This window comes from Leptodactylus fuscus, chromosome 7, assembly GCF_031893055.1.
Source record: "Leptodactylus fuscus isolate aLepFus1 chromosome 7, aLepFus1.hap2, whole genome shotgun sequence".
Lineage (NCBI taxonomy): Eukaryota > Metazoa > Chordata > Amphibia > Anura > Leptodactylidae > Leptodactylus > Leptodactylus fuscus.
Window position 1 is genome coordinate 18,072,507 of NC_134271.1, and position 22,826 is coordinate 18,095,332.

General features: G+C 39.8%; 1 protein-coding gene across 6 annotated transcripts in view; it reads left to right on the plus strand.

Annotated features, from left to right (window-relative positions):
- MICAL2 (microtubule associated monooxygenase, calponin and LIM domain containing 2) overlaps window positions 1-22,826 on the plus strand; it is a 161,174-nt gene that overhangs the window by 94,544 nt on the left and 43,804 nt on the right. For 4 of the 6 annotated variants that reach the window (XM_075281272.1, XM_075281274.1, XM_075281275.1 and 1 more), the window contains 7 exons: window positions 1,974-2,075; window positions 2,368-2,454; window positions 3,561-3,747; window positions 5,991-6,073; window positions 7,692-7,791; window positions 11,693-11,744; window positions 14,650-14,860. In XM_075281272.1, the coding sequence (XP_075137373.1) occupies window positions 1,974-2,075; window positions 2,368-2,454; window positions 3,561-3,747; window positions 5,991-6,073; window positions 7,692-7,791; window positions 11,693-11,733 (600 nt within the window). In that variant the 3' untranslated portion in view covers window positions 11,734-11,744; window positions 14,650-14,860. Of the gene's footprint in view, window positions 1-1,973; window positions 2,076-2,367; window positions 2,455-3,560; window positions 3,748-5,990; window positions 6,074-7,691; window positions 7,792-11,692; window positions 11,745-14,649; window positions 14,861-22,826 lie in introns of those variants that run through there. The other 2 variants (XM_075281280.1, XM_075281277.1) reach the window with 2 other exon arrangements.

The following is a 22,826-nucleotide window of genomic DNA, read 5'->3' on the forward strand; positions in this document are numbered from 1 at the left end:
TAATAATAATAATACAGTCGACTTGGTTGTAGGACACGAGGAGGGGGGTCACAGCATGTAGATATAACAAGCAGAAATTTTGCAGAGGTGGGGGGTCCACTACAGATGTTTCATCCTCTTATTTTCTACTCTTTATAAGGTTTTGCTCTTTCCCTGTTGTCTATTTCTCCTTGTTACGCTTCTCTCGTTGCCGCTGTGTCTGTGTTCTCCATTCATTCTCACATTTACATAGTTTTATCTCGCTGTATAACCAGGAAGCTCTGTTTTCCTGCAATAGACTGATCAGCATCCTGTATTCCCGCAGACATTAAAATCAGCAGGGCGAGCACATTGTGTTCCTGTGTGACCCGACATCTCCATGTTCTGACAGGTCGCGTTCTGTCCCCAGTATTAGACAAAGTCCATATTGGGCTGTTAGGATATACCCTTCTATTACATATACAGTATTGGGCCCATCCTTCACTATGTAACATGGGCTAGATATTAGGTTGAAGGCGTATTTTATTAGAATAATTTGGGAAGATAAAGTCTCCCCCTCCCCACTTATGAGCCTCTGGCCTGATGCCTGCTCATCTAGCTGTTAGATTTGGCTTTGCTTTTACTGGATGATACAACAATGAATGTGAACACAAAAGGGCTGATCCAACGAATGGGAAAATCTCCATGTCCCTAGCCATTTATAATAACGCTGTTCCCCTATAAAAGGTTTTTTTATATATATATATACTTTTGTACCCCCCAGTAAGATGTGTTCACTGCTGAGGGGTTGGATATCCTCTGTGGTCAATAATAGGAGATCCATTATCACATTTATACAGTGACTATACAGTATACGCTTTGTATCTATGATCACAGATCAGTAACATGCACAACATCTATATAAAGCCTGTGTGCGAACCCCATGGCGGTCCCCTACAGTAGAATTAATATGCTTAGTTTATTACAGTAAATTAAAGGGATATCCCAATTTGGGAGCTACTTTCTTACCTATAGTATAATCCAGTAGTGCTCTAATCTCTGTAGTACTGTGGTATCATGCAATGCTTCATATTTACTGTTAAGCCATAGAAAAAATTAGTAGAGATGTAACGTAAAGCTCCCACAACAGGAACTACCATGTGATATTCACAGTTCTTATAGGATATGCAAGTTTTCCAAAGCTTTGATGTTGTGCCCACCCTGTTAGGGATCACTGAATACGAGGAATAAAATAAATTTAAAAAAATTCACAATTACAATAACACAGTCTATAGTCGCCGACCATCAGGCATTATAATATTGATTGTATACAACGTCTTGCTGGCGCAGCTGCTGCTTAACAGGGATACAGCTGTTCACCGGGAGTCTGAGCTTCCTTAGTTACATTAAGCGTCGCCCAGAAATTCCTGGGATGGTTTTCAAGGAATTTCCATAGTTTGTAAGCGACGCCGAAATCTGAAATTTGTTCCCACGGACTAAATCTCCAAGGGAAAGTACTGCAATGGTTTGTATAACAGCTCTGAAATAATACAGAGCTGCTGCACATGCTCCAGATGTTACATAACTGCAATGACCATATACAAATTGACTTCCACTTTAAGTAACACATCTGAGCAAAGTTGCATGACGGCGCCACTATAGCGTTCGATGGATATGTAACCCAGTTTTTCCAAACTTTTTAATATTAAATCTGCCCAGTCATACAGTAGTATGAGATTGTTATGCAGATTTGTGACTTGGGGGCCTGGGAAAGTTGGGCAACAACTTTCATACCAACATGCAACTTTACCCAAAATTGATATAAAGTGGATTAGAATTTTGGAGAACTTGACTAAACATGTGGGCTTGTAATGATTTAGTTTTAGGTGAAAATACTTTGTGTGACTTGCCTGTGTGCTGTGACTGGCTGTGCTCTCGTCTTAGCTTCAGGTCTGTCCTCGACTTTCCTCTTCTTGTCCTTTCTTATTTTCTGCCTTTTACCCTTTGTCGGACAGATGACCGTAGGGAATGTGTCCAGCAGGATAGGTGCGGTAGCGGAAGTTCTCGTCAATCTTTACATGAGTGATCACAAATCTAAAACCAGGTCTCCAGAGCTGGTAAGCTGCTAAACTGCCATCAGTGGGTTCATGTACTGCTAATATATAGTCTGGGGCAAAGGGGGTATAATAATAAAAATGAAATTGTCCAATTATTTTACAGTTTAGTCTTTTGATAACACCCCTCCCCCTTACTCATCTTGAATTCCATTTAAAGTTATGTCATGTCTCTAGTCACATCCCGAACTGTATTCAGAATTGGATATGGACTTTATAATGGACCCCGTTTTCTCCACATTGTATCTCTCGTGTATCTTAGAAGGTGAATAATGTAAATTTGTATCATATTTAGAGTTCTGCGGAGGGAGTGGTGACTGAGCTCTTTGACAATTCCTCTTCTTCTCCTACTTTTCCTTCTTCTGTCTCTCCTTTCCACAAGGTAAAGTCTTTACTACATTCAGTTGCAAAAAAAATGTACCATATATACTCGAGTATAAACCGACCCGAATATAAGCCGAGGCTCCTAATTTTAGCACAAAAAACTGGGAAAACTTATTGACTCGAGTATAAGCTGAGGGGGGAAATGCAGCAGCTACTGGAAAATTTCAAAAATTAAAATGTTCGCAGTTTTTGGGTGCAGTAGGTGCTGGGTGCTGGGAAAGGGGAGGTGGTGTGGGGGGTTTAGTTGTCTGTCTGCCCCTTCCCTGAGCTTGAGGACTGAGTTTTTTTCCCCCACTTGGAATTCTGGCTGTCTGGCTGAATATAGGGTATCTGCAGTGCTCTTATTAACCCCTTCCCGACAGAACAGGAGCACTGCAGATTTTTTTTTGCTTGACTCGAGTATAAGCTGAGGGCGGCTTTTTCAGCACAAAACTATGCTGAAAAATTCGGCTTATACTCGAGTGTATACAGTATCCCTTCACCGTCCCTCATTACTGTCCACTGTTTTAAAGTGCAAATCATGGGGCCAAATACATATGGCAGTAAGATATATAGGGAATATATCTGGTTTCATTTTCTTATTGTAGATTTTTTAAATTCTATTTTCTGTCCATGATTATGGGGGCGGCCATCTTGCCTGAGCTTCTCCTCTGCTCTGTTAACAGCATTTAGTGATATGTTTTAGTGCACAGTCATGGCTATTGGCAATAAAAGTCTAGAGCTGGCTCTTTGAGCTCTATCATAGAGTTTTCTAGACATGCTCTGTTTAGGGAAGTGGAGGCGACTTGACATCTATTGTCAGTATTGACACAATTATGGCTCCATGGCGCTATGTACAGAAGTTTTATCTTCTATTGTAATCCTGTCTGTGATGGAAGTGGGGTGACTTCTGCAAATAAAACTGACAAGTATATGTCTAGTTTTAGGCTTAGTTGCTAGAGTGTAAATTGTAGGATATTGTGTATATATATATATATATATATATATATATATATAGCCTTAACCTTTGAACCTTCCGGTTGACAGTCTGGACCAGCCACCCCTGGACATTGATATTACCCAGTGCACAGCTTATTAATTTTGCCATCCTTTGTTCCATTCCAGGGTTCCTTACGAAAGGAATTTCCACCGAATATTGGAGGCAGCGACACATGTTACTTCTGTAAAAAGCGCGTTTACGTGGTGGAGCGACTGAGTGCCGAGGGACATTTCTTCCATAGAGAATGCTTCAAGTGTTCGTTCTGCTCGTCTGTCCTCCGACTGGGAAATTATGTCTTCAATGTGGAAGAAGGTGAGAACCGTGCCCTAAATTTTATTACCTCCATATATGTATAAGGAAAAATATCTTTGTTCCGTGTTAGCCAGTGGATATGAAATAAAAATTTTTTGAGAGAAGTCTTCAGTAGTTGATACCTCTATTAATGGCTAACTGAAAAAAATGATGACATATCGAGCTTTCGGATATTAAAGCTATCCCTTCATCAGGCTGGTATAACACAATGTCTGAAGGCAGGCATATTTATACAGGAATAGAGTGTTAGATGGAAAGCAGTAGATGCAAATAATCAGTTAAAAAAACATATATATCAGTTCACAGGAAAGTTCTCCGGGTTTATGGTTCCTTTGATCAGTCACGTGGTGTCTAGTTGTTGTAAAATGTCATAAAACCCTGTGACTGGTTTAGCCCCATTTGGAGTGTGCCAAGGGTTATCATAAGTTTATATTCCCAAATCCTCCAATCTTTTTTGTTCTTGAAATTTCCTCTTAAAACCAGGATCTTCCTATCATTGGTGATATTAGGAATTTGATTGCAGAAGTGTTTTGGCACAGGGAGGTGCATTCTCTGTTCTCTAATCGTATGTCTGTGTGAGTTCATCCTCATCCTAAGTGACTGTCCTGTCTCACCTACATACAGGCCCCCAGGACACTTGGTACACATTATTAAATACACCACATAAGGTGGGCTGCAGGTGAAGTTACCTGGGATCTTGTAGTCTTGATCAGAGTTCGGGATCTTTATTTTATCCGTGGTTAGTATGTGAGGGCAGGTTTTGCACCTTTTCTGTGTTAGTTGGAGGGGACAGTGAGCTGTTAATCACCATATTCCTGAGGTTTGGTGGCTGTCTGTAGCACAGAAGAGGGGGATCTGGAAATATGGATTTTAGATGGTTGTCTTTTTGCAGTAGTGGATGTTGTTTGCGTGTAATTCCTCTCAGCATCTCCAGATGTGGGTTATATGTAATGACCAGGGGCACCCGATTGTTTTCCAGTTTGGTATTTGGTACCTCCATATAGTCATAGGATCAAGAACCTTTTATATTTTCCTACTTCATTGGAGTCTAAATTCCCCAGCGGACTCCCCGAACGGAAACCCATGTGGGCCATATAAAACAAATCTCATGAGGTTTGCTCATCACTAGTCTTGACCTTGTCCTGCTCATACAGCTGTAGTTTGATACAATGTGTCAGTCTGATTATCCCACTGACTGTATATAATTGTAACAAGCCCTCAGCTGTGAGAAGTACAAGGCCAGGTGTATTAGGATTTCCTAGGACAGTACGTTGGATATGTCCGTGCTTTATGTCCGACCTGTTCTGAAATAACGTACAGCTGTGAAACTACAATTCCCAGCATGATCTGACAACCACATGCTGTCAGGGTATGTAGGAGCTGCCAGGTGGAGATCAGTGCAGTACAATATGTCAGAGACTGTGAGTTCACTGGCAACAGCTAAATGTACAAAGCAAATATTCACAGTCTCTGCAGACGCAGCGCACGTCCTCTGCCCGCCGCTGTCACCGTGTATCACGTTCCTGAGCTGTCTAGTATCTGGCACTGGGCTCAGTGGGGGTTTATCCTGATATATAAGTAAATCTCACACTTCTGCTGGCAGAGCTGTCATAGTGATGGCATCCTGCTGGATACAGGAGTGGTAATGTGTATGTTATATATAATACACACACATCTGTCACAGATATATATCACCCCCGCTGACATCATTCCTCTCCTATCACAATCCTCTCATATAGCAGTGCTACATCTTCTGAGCCATAAAGTGATATACCCAAAGGCAAACCACATGGATTAGGAAGTTGGGTGTAAATCTCAATGAGACTTAGTGGTATCACATGTCACCCAGCTTTACAAGGAATAGATTTTTATTAGAAAAAGCCTAGTGAATGGCCTGAAGGGGTGGAGCATGATGCAGGGGTTGTCCTTGTATCAAGCCCTGCCCCTATGGCTGTGTAGAACGCGTGACACATTGTATCAGTTCTGCCTGGAGTGTTCCCATTATCTGAATACATTTATAAGGGCACAAGAGCTTTTGATGTATTTTTAGTAAAATTAGGGAATTCCATAAAGAGCAATTTCATGACGTAAACTTGATATTTGAAAAGAATTTGGAAGAATGAAAAAAGGGGGTGATATGAGATAGTATAATAGGGTGTCAGTATTATTGCACCCACCTACATGTGTACTCTATATCCAAACGCTAGTTGTGTCCTATCTTATAGTTTCCTCCTCTCTTACAGGTAAATTTTACTGCCAGCCGCACTTCATGCACTCCTTCTCCAACAGTAAACAACGCAAACGCAGAACGGATTCGAAAGCCCAGGTGAGAGAAAGAAATGGGCTGTACTATCAGGGGAATGAAGGAGTGAATGAATGAAAATGAATGAATGAAAAAGAGTGCGTGAATGACCAAATGAATTAAAAAAGTGAACTCGAGTGAATTAATGAATGAAGCGAATGAATGAATAAGGCTGAAGCCCCACTTTGCAGCTTTATTTGTTGCAGTTTTTTAAGCCAAAACCAGGAGTAGATTGAACTATAGGTAGAAGTATAAGAGCTTCCTATGTTTTCCCCATTCTTTTTGTATCCATTCTTGGTTGCTGTGTTTCCGCAATGTGGGGCCTCAGCCTAATGGTTGAATAAATAGGTGAATGAAGCCAATGAATGTCTGATTGGGGGGGGGGGTCTGACTACTTGGACCCCAACTGATCATAAGAAGAGTGATCCCAAACCTCCTGGAATGGAAAGGTGCAAGTGGGACCCCCACCCTGTGTCGGACTGTCCCACCAGAGGATCCTCCGGTGGGACCAGGCTCTAACATAGTAATGGTCTATCAGATATATACAATATATTCTGGGTACTATGGTCTATTTCCTTTTGATGGGCCCCATAATCATTATCTCTAAAGGGTCAAAGGAACCTTAGTCCAACACTGACCTCTTCATTCATACAGGAGACCTCTGTTCTTGTGATCACTGAGGGTCCCAGCAGTGAGACCCCAGCAATAAGATGTTTATCCTGTGGATAGGTGATACTTTTTATTCATTCATTCATTCATTCGTTCAGTTATCCGTCATTCATTTATGAGTTCACTTTTTTAATCCATTCATTCACCTTCTCATTCATTCGTCATTCTTTCTACCATTATTCATTCATCAGTTCATTTTTTTTCATTAATTTGGCTATGGATGAATAGCTAAATGAATGAACTAGGTAGAATGTTAGAGTAACAGCATCGGTGCTGTAATTAACTATACACGACCTGCCCACCTACTACAGCCAATGGCCCCACGATTTTGCAGGTAAAACTTCCCTTTGGCTTCCAACACCCTGCCACCATTGGCCGCCCCAGGTGGTCGTAGTTCAGATGTGCGAGAGTTAGCCGCACCATGGTCGCTATATGTGCAGTTACCCTCATAGTAACCGGCTGTGTTTGTCTTGTGAACTCTCACAGCCGGCTCTATCAGTGACTAACAGCGACCGTTAACATTTCCAAAACAAATGTTGCTGTTTATATCCCGCATTCACATTCCATCCAGCCGAATATTTTTTGTTAGATCCGCCTCCCGTTCCCTGAATCCCAGCAAACAAACATCTGTTCTATTTTGGTCAATTGCATTTTCCAGAATTAATATTTATTAAGCTATTCTTGGGGTTGTATTGCGTTCTATATTTAGTTAAATCTAAATATAATGTGGAGGAACTTCATGACAGTTGCAAACAGAGCTGCATTCAAAATATGGTTGCACTGCAAATTTGCATTCAATATTAAGCTACACTCTAATCACTTTCAAATCTGCATTCAAAATTCTGGTTACATGCAAGAAAGCAGGGCCTCATATCTCTTTTGCAATGGTTACAATGTACAGTAACGATTTCTATGATGCTCACAGTTGTTATCGTTGTTGCGTTCCGCCATTGACTGCGCCTCTGTCTTGCAGGATCCGGATAAAGCATGGAAAAAGGAAGAAGCCATAACTGCGGAGGTGACGACGGACAGTCCCTATAGCGCTGGCAGCAGTTCAGAGGACAGCTCCCCAGGTATCATGAATTCCTTCTTTAGGAAAACGCTAAGCTGGCCTCTGGCGGTGACTAGGGACGTCCTTGCCATTCCCAGTCGCTTGTCTAACTGGACACGTGGCGCGGTGCAAGACGCCAGACGTCACATCAGGGACAATGAGCAAAAGTATACCTACCTGTATGAGCTGCTGAGCGTCAGTGTGCCGTTTTTGTATGCGTTGTACGAGGTGTTAACTCTCATGGTCCAAGAAGCGGGGCCTTCCCTGCAGTCCTTAGTCGAGCAAGCGCACGACACGTTTTGGTACAAGGACAGTTAGATAGGACATCATCAGATGACATCGGTAGTTGGTGGTCCTTCCCTTTCCACCAAGTTTGCGGTCATGGCGTGTCAGAGTGCTGTTTTACGCCCCCGATGCTGTTTTTCAGAAATTTTCTAATTGAAGGAAATGCTTTAGATTTGCACTTTTTGTACTCAAGTCTGATATTTCAGTTTACAGTTTAGACTCGTTTTGCACCAATGCAAGGCGGAATTTTTTGAAGGGTTCCTATAAGAACCAGCAGAAGGAAACAAAAAGTGTCCCTCACCATTTCAACATGTAACACATTTCTCTTCTTCCATCCTCCTCCTCTGTGACAATCCACATGAAATGGCCCTAAAGTGGTCAGACCCATAAACTCCTATGTACCATGTTACATAACTAAGGTACACAGCGCCCCCTATCTTACTGATAGTTCTCATTGCCATTTTTAACCATGCAATTGTGCAAATTTGTGTGGAGTGAAAATTGTTACAATCCCTTGAAGGATCTGGAAGAAGACATTTCTTTTCCTTGTCGGATTGCATTTTGGGTATTGAAAGAGATGACTTGTATTTGTGTCCATAATCCATCAATATCTATTTCATGGGGTCCAAGTTATCAAATTATAGCAAAGATATTTCAAATTTTATATTATTTTTAGTTCTTTTTTAAAAAATTTTGGGGTTTTTTTAGATTGTTTTTTGTAGATTTCAAAAGGGAGAATTTTGGAATTCATTTAAGGCCGGGGCCCCACGGAACGGAAACACTGCAATTTGCACACAATGTTTTACAGTACAGGCAAAGTGGATGGGACTCTAGCGGATCCCATGCCCACTTTAGGGTAATAACTGCCGTGCAGACACGCCACGATTTCCAACACTGGCGCGGTTTTGGAATTCAAAGCATGTCAATTATATTTATGGAAACGCCAGCGGTTTCCCTATAGGTATAATTGCAACAAAAAGTCAGCAGAGAAAAACACGTTCCCGCCATGCTTTATTGCTGCGGGTCATCCCTTGGGGCTTCAGCCTTAGGGCCTGTTCCCACGATGTAACGCGGCGCTCATTCCGACACATAAACACGTGTCAGAGTGAGCGCTTCAAAACAGAATCCCATTGACTTCAATGGGTTCTGCCTTACGCGCGCTACACATTGAAATCAATGGGAGGCTTTTTAACCCATTGATTTCAAAGTGTTACGCGCGTTCAACCCATTGAAGTCAATGGGATTCTGTTTTGAAGCGTTCAGTCTGACACGTGTTTACGTGTCAGAATGAGCGACGCGTTACATTGTGGGAACGGGCCCTTATATGTTTTTTTTGTGATTTTCTTCCTTTGCTCCTTTTTGTATTAACCTGCCATCAGCCATAAACATTTCAAGTAGGGAATTCTGGTCCAAATATTTCTAATTATACAACAAGAAAATGATATATAAAGAAACATTTCAATTTCAACAATAATTTATATCATAAAGCATAGTGAATTAAAAACAATTGACAAGAAAAAATATATATTTTATTTTATTTTTGTGGAATTTTGTCATCTTGAGAATTGAACACAATTTGCAATCTCGAGGAAAAAAAAACTTGTGACTATTTCAGCCCTATAGTGTCACTTCTGCTGGTTCTATACTGACCTGCTGTGCCAATTACTGCATTATGTACTCACTCACATATAAGTGAGGCTGCAAAGTCACTTTTGTACTGTTTTTTATCACTAACTTGATATGATTTAGATCTTTTTTAGAAAATTTTGTGATTTTATTAATTTTTTTAAATTGTTATTATTTGCTACCATGTTGAGCTTGTTTAATATTGTGTGCAATGCTGAAAAGAAACCAATATGATTTCTCTTTAAATTTTCCATTATAATTAAAAAAAAAAAAAACAAAAAAAAAACATTTCAAAGTCGGAGGAAATCTCAAAGCAAAGATTGAGCCGAATTTTTGGAAGTGTCTACGTAAAGCAGAGCCAGACATGATTCCTTATGCTTGGTTCACATCTTCGTTCGGTATTCCATGGGGACTCCCTGAATGGAATACCGAACGCAACTGCAAGTGGTGTGCCAGTGAAAGCACACAGATCTCATAGACTATAATGGGGTCTGTGTACTTACCACGTGCTGCCCGCACGAATCCTGTGGACAGGAAAGTAGATTTCCTGTCCGCATGATTCCTGCAAAAATCTGGCGGCAAGCACATGGACCCCATTATAGTCTATGGGGTCCGTGTGCTTTCACTGGCACACCGCTTGCAGTTGCGTTTGGTATTCCGTTCAGGGGGTCCTCATGCAGACTCCCCCAGATGGAATACAAACGCAGATGTGAACGCGGCCTTAGCCATGATGGAAGTGCCAACTCGTACTTTGTAAATGGTTGTTTTTGAGATTTTTGCGCACATTTGAAATTCTGGGATGTTTTTGTTTTTTGACTGTAGGATTCATTTTGAACATCTTTTTACATAGGCCATTTTCATCCTAAATCAGCTAACTTTGTACATATTTCACTGTACTGTTTTATACTCCAATCACATCCAGAGCTGCATCCAGAAATGTTTTGCTGCTTGTAATTGACCAGTACTGTTTTGTCAGACACTGAAATCCTATAATACACTTCTCTTTGCTGCATTGCATTCTATAAGATGTGCTGTGCATATCACACTGCTATATGGTATTACACACAGTAATGTTCAACCTGTGGCTGCAAGCTGTCAAGGAATGCTGGGAGTTGTAGTTTAGCAACAGCTGGTGAGCCACAGGTAGGAGATTTCTGTTCTCTGCTTAGAGTCCATTCACAAATGGAATTTGGCGCTGATTCTGGCACGGAATCCGCATCAGGATCAGCGCTGAAAAAAAAAGCCTCCCATTAACTTCAATGGGCTCCGCGCGGAAAATGGAGCCCATTGAAGTCAGTGCAGATTCTGATGCGGATTCCGCGCCAGAATCAGCGCCAAATTCCTCCGTGTGAATGGACTCTTAGGGGGCATTCACACGGAGTAACACCGGGCCTGTATTACAGCCATACACGCCGGCGCTACAGCAGGCTACCGAACACTTCCCATTCACGTCAATGGGAGCGCTCGTAAACGCCGCTGTTACGAGCGCTCCCATTGAAGTGAATGGGAAGTGTTCGGCAGTCTGCCGTAACGCCAGCGTGTACGGCTGTGATACACGCCCGGCGTTACTCCGTGTGAATGCCCCCTAATACAGACATTGAAGCAGCCGGGGCTGCAAGAGGTCGTATGGTCCTGCAGCCTTTTACCAAATTTTTGAGTGTAGCTTTGGGTGTGACTAGAGGCAAGATCTAGATTTTAATTGCACAGCGATGTTCGAAACTGAACCTACTCTATAATGGCAACCACATGTGTTTTACATTTTGCATTTCTTGTGTTGGAAAAAAAAAAATCATAAATTTTTGCCAAAAATTTTCATTTGTACAAACATTTCAAGAGGAGGAAGGGAGGATATTTAGGTATGAGATTGCCCATGTGTAGAATGTTCTGATATTTTGACCGTTTTGATTATTTTGATTCTGCTTTTTTGGTTTCTCGATATTTAGGGGTTTTTTACCTTCTGTTTTTCCAACTTCTCCTCTTCTCTCTTTTCCCTCTTCCTTCTTCTCCTTCAGTTCATTCTCACATTCCACTTCTACGCCCACTTGTTGGCTGAACTACTGTAAGGTGATTCTCTTGCTTGCCAATTTCGGAAGTTTTGTAACTAATACTTTAAAAACATGTTTTTAACCTGAATTTTTGTAAAATTTTTTTATTATTTTGTATGAAACAACTTCACATCTAACGAGATTTACCCTCCTAACCTTGTTGTATGTTATAACTGTTATGGAGCAATTTGTGTCTGTCTGCTGCGTCCTGCACCCTCGCAGCGTTGCCTGTATAATCAGTCATTCACTTGCCTGCGCCTTTTTGCTACTAATAATGTTGCTTACAATGTGTTGTGATATCTCGTAAAAGAGACGTAAAGTATTTGCAGATCGTAATCAGAGGTTTATGGGGCTCAGGGCTGTAACTGGAGTTCAAGACGAGTGTTTTATTGGAGGGTTTAGGGCACGTATCCTTGTGAGACGATACGTTAGGATGTGCTGCCGCGTCCTCATCGTGAGAGGCCCAACTAAACCTTTTTACAAAAATTTACTCTGTTGCAATCTTCCGGATCCAACACGTAATGTAGAGTTCTGCAACTTTCTAATAGACTTTTTCGGTCCGTCACCATGATGGTAAAGAGATGCACAGAAGGCATACAGCTAAAACGGTTGCCTGCAACTTAGGCCGCAACTCCCAAGATCACCAAGTCGAGCTGTGACCCCTTTACTAAGTGAACGGAGTCGCATTGCTGCAACTGGAACTTCTGTCACTGTTCAAACCTTTTGTGACTAGAAGTCTTAGCACCCTCTTTCTCTATAATATGTTTTTTGGGGGGTGGGGGGTTCTCCATTTTGGACTGTATTCTAAATCTTTGGTCCAATCTTGGGGTTAATCCAGAACTTTTTATTGTATTTACTAGGATCTGACCACTGTAAAATTGTACGTCATTGAGCCAGTGATAAAACCAGTCAAGTTTACACTTACCAATTGGGCTCCTTTAAGAAAAATTTCTTTACTATGGTTCCATCTATCTGGACCATGATGCTTTGCAACAAAGCATATACTAATTGTCCCAGGAGAAATACCAAAACTGTTTCCGCTTTTGTACTCCAGAGTATGGTTCGGATCACACAGTCTGAGTTTAACTCATTAAATGCCATGACCCCCAATTGGGTATTGGGTACTTTAACCCGCCTAAGAACGTCATCTGTCATTGAGGAATAGAAACAGGACATTCACATGCTCCAGCAGGATGTCGCCTGTGCTAGGAAACCTAAATTAATCACGTGAATGCATTGCCTTGCACACACGAGGTCATTTTCATGGTGCAGTTCCTTTATTATTGGGGGAAAAAGGGCAGTTAATGGGTTAATGTCCAAATTTACGTCCAAAATTCACTGATGATAATTTTCCTAATATATCTTTATAGGACTGGAGCTCCGGTTTTATAATACACTGCTCCCCTACTTGATTATAAAGTTATATGATAAAATTTTCCCTGCCCGCAGTCACCACTAGAGGGAGCACACAGCCGATAAAAATATTACTTAGTCCAATTGGAGCCGAATCTGATTGCAGTGAGTTCCCCCTAGTGGTAGCTGCAGGAAGGCAGAATTTCACCATAACTTATATACTGTGTATAGGATGAGACATATAATTTATATATGTTTGCTTCAATTAATCTCTAAATAATAAACCACACAAAGAATTATATTTTCCCAGAGCTTGTCCCCTCGTCCAGCATATAACCTCTCACATCATAAAATCCTCCCACGGTTGCATCTGTTTTTTCACCTCTGAGATTCCCGGGCGCAGATCTTAGAACCAAATTATAGATGACACAGATGGAAATCTCTTCGCCTGCAGGAAAGAGATATGGAGAAAACAATAGGGTTAATGAATTGTGTCATGTAAAAGATCATAGACATTCCAAATTCACAATAATGTATCGCAACTTCCTCCCGGTTACGTAAAAAAATGTAAATGTTCCATAGCAACCGATCAGCAATAATAATAATAGAGGATTTGCACCGAAATCTTAGCACACTCCCACTTGGAAATACATTGCTTGTATTTAGTATGGGTGAGTCTGCCGACCCTTATGCTGCATGCGGCTCAGGTTATTAAACCCATAGTAAAAATTGAATTTTTAGTAGACTTCAGCACAGGCACTCTTCTGTTTGTCTCAGGGTGTTCAAAAAAAATCCCCCATAGTCTCCAGTGGGGGTTTTGTGGTCAAATTAGACAAATATAGAACATCTCCTTTTTCTAATTCCCTGTTTTTCACTGTTGTGTGAATAAGACCTTCATCAATGGCTCTGAACTTTTTGATTATGAGGGACTTCCTAAAAAAATGTTACCCTCCGTGGTAAACCTCTACGGTTGCACCCCAAACAATAGGAAGAGGGGAAGTTATAGACAGCAGGGTAATGTTTCTGGGTCTCTTGGTACTGCACTTTAGAAATTGGCCTTTTCATTCATGGGATTGATGGACATCCCTTTATTTGTGCCCCCCCCCTTCCTTTCCCGTAGTTCAGTGATGAAATTTTGTCTGTCTGCAGTGGCCTCTAGAGGGAGCTCACTGCATACAAATGTATACAGCCTCTATTGAATAAACTGTAGCAACCCTGATACGGTGATCAACCTCCGGCCAGAAAAAAAACGGGACTGTTTGATCCTCTGACCATTATAAAGCTTTATTATGCTGTTATAGAATTTTGGATCAATTGGATACATTAAAATGGAATGAATGTTGTGCTGGGCCCCCTTGCCTACAGGGCCCCTGTATATGCAGCTGCATATATGGTATCGCTGAGGTCATATTTCGTCCAGTTACGGTTTATCCACTGCTATATTAAATGCACGTTGATTTTCCCGCTCTGAGCTGTGTCCATAATCTGCATGTTCAATAACCCTCCCCACCCCCAACTCACCTCATATAAAGCAGCTTTGCTCCATGCCTATCTTTTCTCTTCTATTTCAGACACCTCTCAAAGGGATTTTTTTTTCCACTCGTCTCCCTCTTGTTTTGGGGGGCAGGTTCTTGCTTAAGATCTTAAGTGACATAATTTACCAAATGGAGTGAATATTTTTTTAATCCTGTGTTTCGGTCTAATGTCATGTATATGTGAGACTTCGGGAGAACTGTGATGGCATATGATCTGTAAACAAGAATAAATCTAGTCATTCGTTAACTGCTTTGGCTTCGTTTCTTTCGTCCGGTTCTTCTTCGATTCCCAAAACTTTTCCAATTTTTGTATTACAAAATTTACCAAAATTTGTAATGACATAAAGTTTAAGGGCTACCAGATCGACCAGCACAAAGAACAAGGGTCGACGAAGACTGCTTTGGTCCCTTCAGACTAGTATTGTCATCAAGGGGTGCCCAGTCTCTAAATGACACCCAAACAGTGACTATATTATGCTGGGGTCCATGTTTGGGCTACCTTTTATTGAGCTGATGGACAAACCTGCCAGGTTCTCTGGAAGTGCCCAATTATCCACCAGACATCCTTCTGTTGAGACCAATAGTGACTTATAAGTCCATCCAATAAACAACCAACCGAGGTCCTTAAAAAGGTTTTCTGGGACTTGCAGATTGATGTGGCTCCAACACCCGGGATTCCAAGTGATTATCTGTTTAAACAGACTGTGGCGCTCATGAGTGCTGCAGCCTCTTCCCTGAGCCGATGACATCACATTCAGTCATAGTTAGTACAGCAGCAGCTGAGCCCCTTTCAATTTAAGGGGGGTGAGGTTCAGCACTAAGCACACCCACTACAATATGTACAGCACTGTGCTTGATACTCAATATTCGGCCCCTTCAACCAACTGATCTGTTGGGGTCCTGAATGTTGGACCTCCGCTGATCAACAAGTGCTTAAATTCCCTGCAGTGCCACTACAGGTCAAATGAAGCATAACACAGTATCTACTGAAGTCTGTGAGCTGTCCATGTAGTGCATGGACATCTTGGGTCCTCCAGAGGTACGGTAGCTCTTAAAAGCCACCCTTTGGCTAGTAGATGAGGATGATAAATAGGGGTATCCCCCTCTATTAACTTTGAATTCCCTATGTATAATTTTATCTAGAAACAAGCTTTAAATTATGAACAATATCTCAAATTGGATAATTCCTTTTTGATGGATGTTAAAACGATCATAGATCATCCCACTGACAGCAGGTGTTTAAATTCCCTGCAGTGCCACCACAGGAGAAATGAAGAATTACAAGGAGTCCACTTAAATAAATGCACTGCCCATATAATGCAGGGACATGTTAGGTCCTCCAGAGGTAGGAAATCTTTCAAAAAGCTAGTAGAGGGGGATCCTGACTTCTTTTAACTTCAGATTCCCTGCTAGGGTGTTTAAAGTGTATTTTTTAAATCCAGAAACTGCCTTTGAATTCTGAAGAAGATCCCAAATCAGCTTCCATCTTGAATAGAGTTGACCATTCATGATAATCTACTCTTGTGTTATAAGATCCTACAACACAATAAGTACATATAAGGTGGCGGTCGGGAGTCTGCAGCTCCCATGTAAAGCTCTGATTATAACAACAGTACCAATAAAAGAAAAGGCTTTATGAGTCACCATGTTTATTTTTACCGTCGTCCATGCGTTAATACCTATCAGTTTCCAGATAATGTTTCATTTCTATTCCTTGCCCGTATACATTAAGAAAGCCTTTATATCACACAACACAAGGGTTTGCTTATATATGGTGCAGAGATACTGGAGGGACTTATGTAAACCTGGAGCCAGTTCTTGGCCCGGGGAGGAAATTCATACCAAGAAAATAAAATAAAACAATCTTGTGTAGGGTAAAGGGAAGGGTTTATGAGACAATATAATATTCTAAGGCTACTTAGCTGATTTAGAAAAGTGGAGCCAGACTGGCCTCATGAAGAGATGACATTTCTTAAATGTTTGGTTTTCACATCCTCCCTCATAGATCTTTATAGCTGAGTAATGCAAAGAGTGAAAAAATAAATGCCCCACCCAAGTCCATATTCATAGTATGCACCCGATATATGGGAAATAACACAATGGATCTTGTGGTTTCATGTTTTCTCAATATTCAAGAATATACAACCAAACTCTGTTGGTGTTGCGGCAGGTAGTTTGTTGAGTATGGACACCATGCGGACAATGCTTCTCGATGATGACCTGGTTCACACCTCCACTCACTGACCTTCTTATGATTTATGTGGTCATCTCCATCCATCTTGTTGCCACTCATCTTCTTTATGGTTCAACTCTTCCAATGGACGTCTGAACTGCTCACAATGGTACAGACATGACTGACATAACAAAAATCTACTGTCTATACCCCCTCATGACTTTTTCTTTCACCTTGACTCCTTTAAGAACTCTGTGCGCGTTTTGTTTAGACTGACGTCAAGTGTTCTTCTATCCCTTTCTTTATCACTACTGTTTAGGGTCTAAAAACTTTATTCATCGTGCTACCTTGTTCATCAGTCTAAGCCTGTTTGGTTTTCCTTTCTATATCTATTGTCAAATTCCATCATCTTTAAAAACATATTTGTCCTTTATTGAATATGTTTTGGCATCATGTATTCTTTTAACCTTAGACAGCTTAGTACAGTATTTATAGACTTAAAGGAGTCTTTCATCTCCCTTTCTCTCTTCCTGTATTCTTCAGCAAGCTGGTGGGCAGGCTTTGACTGTTTGATGACAGTACTATAAAATACTTCAGTAGATAAAGACATTGCCTTTACCATGAGGAATTATTTATTATGATTACTAGAAATCTATGATAATGCAGATCTAATAATATGTACAGTAAATGTATATTACATTACACAGGGTTGGAGAAAACTTATATGCTCTATGCTGACAAGGGACTTGCAGTAAACTCGATGTTATGTTTGTGTTTACAAAGAGAGATAACAGACAGTGACTGGCCTACCATCAGATAACAGGCAGGGTGCCTTGACAACCATGAGATGAATAATTTCACATAATAGGCAAACAAAGCAGCATTGTTATACAACTGTAAGGAATATATTTAGGAACACTCTTGAATTTACATAAGCTAGCAGTATAGATCAGATACTTTAGACAGGAATACCCCTTTAAGTTTCTTGTCTTTTGACAAATCTTTAGAATTGTCTCATTCCTTCTGGACCTTCTGTTTTATTCAATCCCTTCTATGCAACTGTGTTACTCTTTTCCCCCTTCTTTCTAGATCTCATCTCACCTTGTACCCAGTCTTCATTCCTTATATTAACTTCTTTCTTCTTCCTTGTTCTCCGGTCTAGATCTCTTCACCTTTGTCAATCTAGATATTACTTCACCTTCCAGTCGTCTTCTAACCCATTGTCATGGTTATACAGTCTTACATTTTTTGGATCAAAAACTTTTTACAACCTTGTATTTGAGACTACATTGTCTTTGTCGTTTGGACCTTATACCTTTTCCTTTATTTTGGCTTGGGACTTGTAATACTCATCTAATTCTAATCTATCTGGGTTACATCCTTCTTGGTAATTGTCCACCTTATTCTATGTCAATCTCAACCTTTGCATCACCATTTTTTTGGGATGTTCTAGCTTCTAGACTGTTTAGTATTATCTCTAGATCCACTGTCTTGTCTTATGTTTCTTCCAACTATTTGTTTACTCTTAGTGTTGTCTTTTGTCCTGTTGAGGACCAAATTTTTTTCTTTTTATTCTTTAATGTCCATTTGGTAAAATATTCCTTGCTTTACCCCTTTTCAGAATATTCTCTATATGTCAACTGCTCTGACTCCTAACAGTGTTTGGTGTGTAAATTGTGTTGTCATGCTTCACGTTGACCTAATTTAGTGATAAGATGTCCAACTAAAAACTATAATCGAAAGAAACACCTATGCCATGAAACAACACAGATGAATAAGAGAAAGCTGCTACAAATCTCTACATGTCCTTGGTGCCTACAGTTAGACTTGGCTCAGGCAGATTATAGTGAATGTTTTTGTATGCAGTGTTATTTACCATACTGAAGGTTTTGAGGACAGTGGGGTAAAAGGTTCACTCAAGCTTTGTTTATAGAGGTCGCAGTACCACAGCGGAGAAGTTAAAGAATAACCCGCCTGTACTTTGGTCTTTGTGAGATGTAAATTTATGATTCCAGATGGGATGGATGATGTTATGTTCTCCACTAGGAGGGAAAAATAACAATGCAGAATTCTGCTGAGTTTCCTCCCGACCACAACAGGACCCCAATATCTCTGTACCGGTCATGCTGAGTGTGTAAAACATTACAGCTGGAGGGTTCAATAGGAGTCTGCATTCAGTGTTGGCCGGCAGCGGTCTTTAATTGGTATCTTCAGATCTTGTGTCTTCTGCACCTCAGGGAAAAATAAACTTGTAGAAGCAGATCAAGTAACATGAGCATTACAGCAGATGTTGTCATATTCATATTAACATCCCCCGGACCTTAAAGCTTTCCAAATAGAAGCAATGAAGACCTTATAATTGATACAGATTAAAAATCATTACCCCTATCATGCATGAGGAAGAAGCAAATATTTGATATTCTTTCAGCCCCTATGTAAATATAACTACTATAATACTGCTCATATGTACAAGAATATAACTACTATAATACTGCTCCTATGTACAAGAATATAACTACTATAATACTGCCCGCTATGTACAAGAGTATAACTACTATAATACTGCCCGCTATGTACAAGAATATAACTACTATAATACTGCCCGCTATGTACAAGAATATAACTACTATAATACTGCCCGCTATGTACAAGAATATAACTACTATAATACTGCCCGCTATGTACAAGAATATAACTACTATAATACTGCCCGCTATGTACAAGAATATAACTACTATAATACTGCTCCTATGTACAAGAATATAACTACTATAATACTGCTCCTATGTACAAGAATATAACTACTATAATACTGCCCGCTATGTACAAGAATATAACTACTATAATACTACCTCCTATGTACAAGAATATAACTACTATAATACTGCTCCTATGTACAAGACTATAACTACTATAATACTGCTCCTATGTACAGGAATATAACTACTATAATACTACCTCCTATGTACAAGAATATAACTACTATAATACTGCTCCTATGTACAAGAATATAACTACTATAATACTACCTCCTATGTACAAGAATATAACTACTATAATACTGCTCCCATGTATAAGGCTATAACTACTATAATACTTCATCCTATGTACAAGACTATAACTATTATAATACTACTCCTATGTACAAGACTATAACTACTATAATACTGCTCCTATGTACAAGAATATAACTACTATAATACTACCTCCTATGTACAAGAATATAACTACTATAATACTGCTCCTATGTACAAGACTATAACTACTATAATACTGCTCCTATGTACAGGAATATAACTACTATAATACTACATCCTATGTACAAGAATATAACTACTATAATACTACTCCTATGTACAAGAATATAACTACTATAATACTACTCCTATGTACAAGAATATAACTACTATAATACTACCTCCTATGTACAAGAATATAACTACTATAATACTACTCCTATGTACAAGAATATAACTACTATAATACTGCTCTCTATGTACAAGAATATAACTACTATAATACTGCTCCTATGTACATGAATATAACTACTATAATACTGCTCCTATGTACAAGAATATAACTACTATAATACTGCTCTCTATGTATAAGAATATAACTACTATAATACTACACCTATGTACAAGAATATAACTACTATAATACTGCCCCTATGTACAAGAATATAACTACTATACTGCCACATACATATAAAAATATAGTTTCCTTATATGATCCAGTGACATTTACCTCTGTTAGTTTCGTACAGGACATTCTGTAATTTCTATACATATTTTCCATCTGTCGTCATCTGCTGTAATACCTCTTGTCGATGAGTTAACTCTTACCTTACCATAAAACAATACAAACTTTTGAAGTTTTCTGGAATTTGTAACACAATCTCACAACACTCCTACCGTATGTATGGAAACAGTACAAGTTACATCTCATAAAGTATATGGATCATGACGATGTGGAAGCTAAGTTCTAAAACTGGTCATAGATCCTGGACTGCTGCTTCTTGAGGACTTCCGGTGAATCCAATTAGAAACCAATCAAAAGAGTCAAACTACTGCCTACTACTGTGTTCATCTAGCCGCCATATTTGCTGTGATTTTCATTTTTGTCTCATGTGTTGTTGCTGTGTATCAGGAGGTGGTACCGAAGGCAATGTGAACCAAACCAACACAAATTGCTCCATACAGTGCTCCTCTGTGTCTGCTGTCTTCTTTTGCTTGTGTTTCTTATACTATTGGCTTTGGTCTGTCTATTCTTATATAAAAGCCTTGGATGTGACATCTCAATCTCTCATGGTAGGTAACGTGTTATACACATAATCACTGAGGGCATCTGTGTGATGAAAGCCATTGAAAACACATGTACACCTGTATATATATATATATATATATATATATATATATATATATATATATATATACACATCAGGGGTCAGCAACCTTCGGCACGCCAGCTGCTGTGAAACTACAACTCCCAACATGCTCCATTCACTTCTATGGGAGTTCCAAGAACAGCAGTGCGGTTGTCAGCTATTATATAATGTTTCAATTGTATTATTATAACCATACATTGCTATTGTGGCCTTATAAAGGATATTTTAACGTCATATTGGAACTTCCAAAGGCATCTTCCAGGATAAACATTATTTCTAACACAAGTATTCAGGTGTGTGTTGATGCTTTGACCACTAGGGGGCCATTTATAATTTGTGTCTTGTATTTGGGGTTCCCCTTGAAAATTGGAAAAGAACATCTTGAAAACTACATAACACTAACCCCCCTATATAGACAGTATATATTATAGTATCAGACATGTGCATATAAGGGAAGGATATAAGGGACCGCAGCCCCTATAACATTCAGATTGTGACAAGCGTCCAAGAAACTCGATCCCCAACCTCTGACGTGTCGGACATTCGTCGAGTCGAGAATAAATCTATGACCTTTCTGTTTTATAGAGTTGGAATTATACAGGGTCAGTAGATCTGCCCATAAAACAGATCTGATGTACGACTCCCTAGTGATACAACAACTGGGCGGCAAAGACAGATAAACCTGTCCAGCATGACGTGTCCAAGGGCCGGAGCAGGACAACAACTGAATGTACCAGGCGAAAATACTGAGCTTCATCATACAGTGTGACACAGGGCAGGCTTAGATACATGGCTCAGCTGACAGTCTCACATACCTTATATACATGGCTTATTAGAGAGTCTCACATATAAGGTTAGATACATGGCGTATTAGACAGTGACAGACATACGGTAAGATACATGGCGTATTAGACAGTGTCAGACATACGGTAAGATACATGGCGTATTAAAGAGTCTCACACATAAGATTAGATACATGGCGTATAAGGGTGCATTCACACTGAGTAAACGCTAGCTTATTTTGTAGAGTAAAATTACACTTGTAAATTTTGCTATCCCATTGACTTCAATGATATTTTTTTACAAGTGTAAAAATACGCCTGTAAAAAATACGCCTGTAAAAATACGCCTGTAAAATGTCATTGAAGTCAATGGGATAGCAAAATTTACAAGTGTAATTTTACTTTACAAAATAAGCTAGCGTTTACTCAGTGTGAATGCACCCTTAGACAGTCTCAGACATAAGGTTAGATACATGGCGTATTAGACAGTCTCAGACATAAGGTTAGATACATGGCGTATTAGACAGTCTCACACATAAGGTTAGATACATGGCATATTAGACAGTCTCAGACATAATGGTAGATACATGGGTTATTAGACAGTCTCACACATAATGGTAGATACATGGGTTATTAGACAGTCTCACACATAAGGTTAGATACATGGCATATTAGACAGTCTCACACATAAGGTTAGATACATGGCATATTAGACAGTCTCAGACATAATGGTAGATACATGGGTTATTAGACAGTCTCACACATAATGGTAGATACATGGGTTATTAGACAGTCTCACACATAAGGGTAGATACATGGCGTATTAGACAGTCTCAGACATAAGGTTAGATACATGGCGTATTAGACAGTC